The sequence below is a fragment of the Anopheles aquasalis genome, chromosome 2, assembly GCF_943734665.1.
Source record: "Anopheles aquasalis chromosome 2, idAnoAquaMG_Q_19, whole genome shotgun sequence".
NCBI classification, from domain to species: domain Eukaryota; kingdom Metazoa; phylum Arthropoda; class Insecta; order Diptera; family Culicidae; genus Anopheles; species Anopheles aquasalis.
Genome location: NC_064877.1, coordinates 22230001 through 22232500, shown reverse-complemented (window position 1 = coordinate 22232500; position 2500 = coordinate 22230001). Strand labels below are relative to the sequence as shown.

At 43.8% G+C, this 2500-nt stretch overlaps 1 protein-coding gene across 1 annotated transcript in view; it reads right to left on the bottom strand.

The window, feature by feature from the left end:
* Nucleotides 1-409: 409 nt before the first annotated feature.
* The window catches only part of LOC126569448 (angiopoietin-2-like), a 2591-nt gene continuing 500 nt past the window's right edge, over nucleotides 410-2500 (bottom strand). The window contains exons 2-5 of the mRNA XM_050226535.1: nucleotides 2126-2457; nucleotides 1001-2053; nucleotides 669-932; nucleotides 410-599 (exon numbers count right to left, since the gene is read on the bottom strand). Coding sequence (XP_050082492.1) covers nucleotides 410-599; nucleotides 669-932; nucleotides 1001-2053; nucleotides 2126-2457 — 1839 coding nt within the window. The remainder of the gene's footprint in view (nucleotides 600-668; nucleotides 933-1000; nucleotides 2054-2125; nucleotides 2458-2500) is intronic.

The following is a 2500-nucleotide window of genomic DNA, read 5'->3' as shown; positions in this document are numbered from 1 at the left end:
CTTCGAACGCGGCCTGCTAAACGGAGATTCGAGAAGTTGGAGTAGTTCGAGCATTTGTAATTGCATGCCACCCATTATGCTACCCATTCTTGCATACAAGCACGTATGATCTTAAACTGGCCGTTCAATTCCGCGGTTCACGGCTAGGGATTGGCGCGGTAAAACGCCCCATGTTTCGTGGATGTCCATCGATTTGTTGCAATGGATTCCTTAATCACCTCTTCTGGGCGCTGATAATAGTAAAACGGTTACTAAGAGGATACATAAAACACTCTACATTGGCGCTCTCTATTTTGGGCCATATTTTATTTACTTTTACTTTGGATTATTTCCGATTATATTTGGCATGCAATTAAAATAGCCTCCCTCAAGTAGGCATTAGGGTTTTGGCAAAATTAAGCACATCCACTTAAGGATCCTGTGGCGCTTCAGCTGCAGATGATTCTTCATCTCTGGTCCAAGCATCTTTCGGGCGAATCATGATAATGGAGGACTTAAGCGAGTAATCACCCAGCCAAGATTCCCATAGAATGCCCGTCAATTTATGGGCACGTGGATTTTCCAGATAATATTTTCCATTCAAATTTGACTCAGCACAACTGTAATAAACAATAACGAACGGTTAGAATGTTCCGAGAACAAGGAGCAATATGTTGGGACCACCATACCTGTTGAACCACCACCCACTTCCATATGTTAGAGCACAGTGATATCTGCCAGATGATTTGTCGTTTGATCGATCGTAGGTGCTGAACTCTTGGTCATTGTGGTAGGACAATGAATCGGATGCGTTTCCACGGTAGTCCGATATCATGAGATTGTAGTGGAATTTTTCCGTTTCCATCCGAAAGGTACCATACTCTGCGTACGCCTTATTCCCTTCAAAGTCTTCTAGCTCTATTCTAAGCTCGACATTATCGTCATAGCTCAATCTGGATTGCATGCACATTTTAAAAAGTTTAGCAAATTACCATCAGACACTACACTGTGTCATGCTCACCTGTGTATGAACTCATTGCCATACCAAAATTCGTATCCCATATCACCAAAACCATGTTTATATTCGTACCAAGAACGATTGAAATTTTCCTGCAAATCATAAAGATTGCGCCGTTGAAGAACGGTCCACCCGGGACCCTCAGTGGCGAACTGGCAGTATCGTCGATTGAAGTCTCGTCGCACCTCATTCAATTCAGCCTCCGCAAAAGTATACACACCGTTCACTCTTTGCTGTAACTGATGACACCCATCTTTATCGGGATGATGGAAAACGATATCTGTCTCATCATCAACTGGAAATACTGATACCACGATCGGTTCTTGCTTGCCATCCGTTTCACTGCCACTGCCCAGATCTACTTGCAATGATAAATCGATTGACTGCTCAGTAGTGGAATCCGAGCTTCCTTCAGCTTCCTCCAAAAAACCTCGATTATCTACGCCACAATTTTGGTTGTTTCGCTTTTCCACCTTTCTATCCACGTCCAATACTAAGGTTTCGATTCTTTTGAGAAGAATATCTGCACTATTGGTAAACGTGGACACTTCATGGTTGGTACGATGGCAGCAGGATCGGATCTGTTCGAATTGATTGGCTTCCAACTCGTATATGCGTACCGTACGGTCCTCTACCGAACGTATCATGCCAGTCAACACATCCAGCGCACGGCATTGTCTGCGATTGGCGACAGCCTCCCGCAACTTTTTGGTAGTGAGTTTATCCAAAAACTCATCGATATCTTCCTCGGATTCTGATGCCTCTTTCTTCGATTTGGCAACTGGTGCATTTGTGCATTTCCCATTTCCTTCCAAACGATTCACCTGCTTCTGAAGTTGCCCAATTTTCGTAACGATAGATGTATGATCAGCCATTTCGGTGCGCTCATTACGGCGACCACGAACAGCTGCACTGCTGCTGGATAAGGCGTACACAGTTTTCGTAATGTCATGCAATTTCTCATTAATCACATCCACCTTATCAAAGACATGTTGAACTTTAAAATCCAGATTCGACAGTCGAGTTTCAAGAGCAGCAGAGGGAGTTTCATGAGTTCTAGAATCAAAGTTAACCAGCATTTAATCAGCATTTGCAAGAAGTACGCAGAGGAGTACGATTCATATTTACTTCTTCAAAATATCCAGCTTACTGTCGACGGATTTAATGTGCTCGCTCCATGCGCCAATGTGATGCTGAAAAACGTCCCACACTTGCGACTTTTCCTGCAAGGATTTAACATTCGCATCCAAACTGGTCATCGTGGTCAGCACAGTCACGATTCGTTGCTCAAGATTAATGAGATAATGAGTATTGAATCGATTAAGGAGCGTTTTTACATCTTCCAGCAACTCTCGAACATCCTGCTTATTTGCACCATCCCTGTTCAATATCTCTCCACCCACGATTCCTGGCGACGCGATCAGCAAGGCCAGCATGATAGTTGTGATGCCGAGTGGCGTCTAGGAGAAAAAAGAGAACGCGAGGGAAACACAAAATAATCGC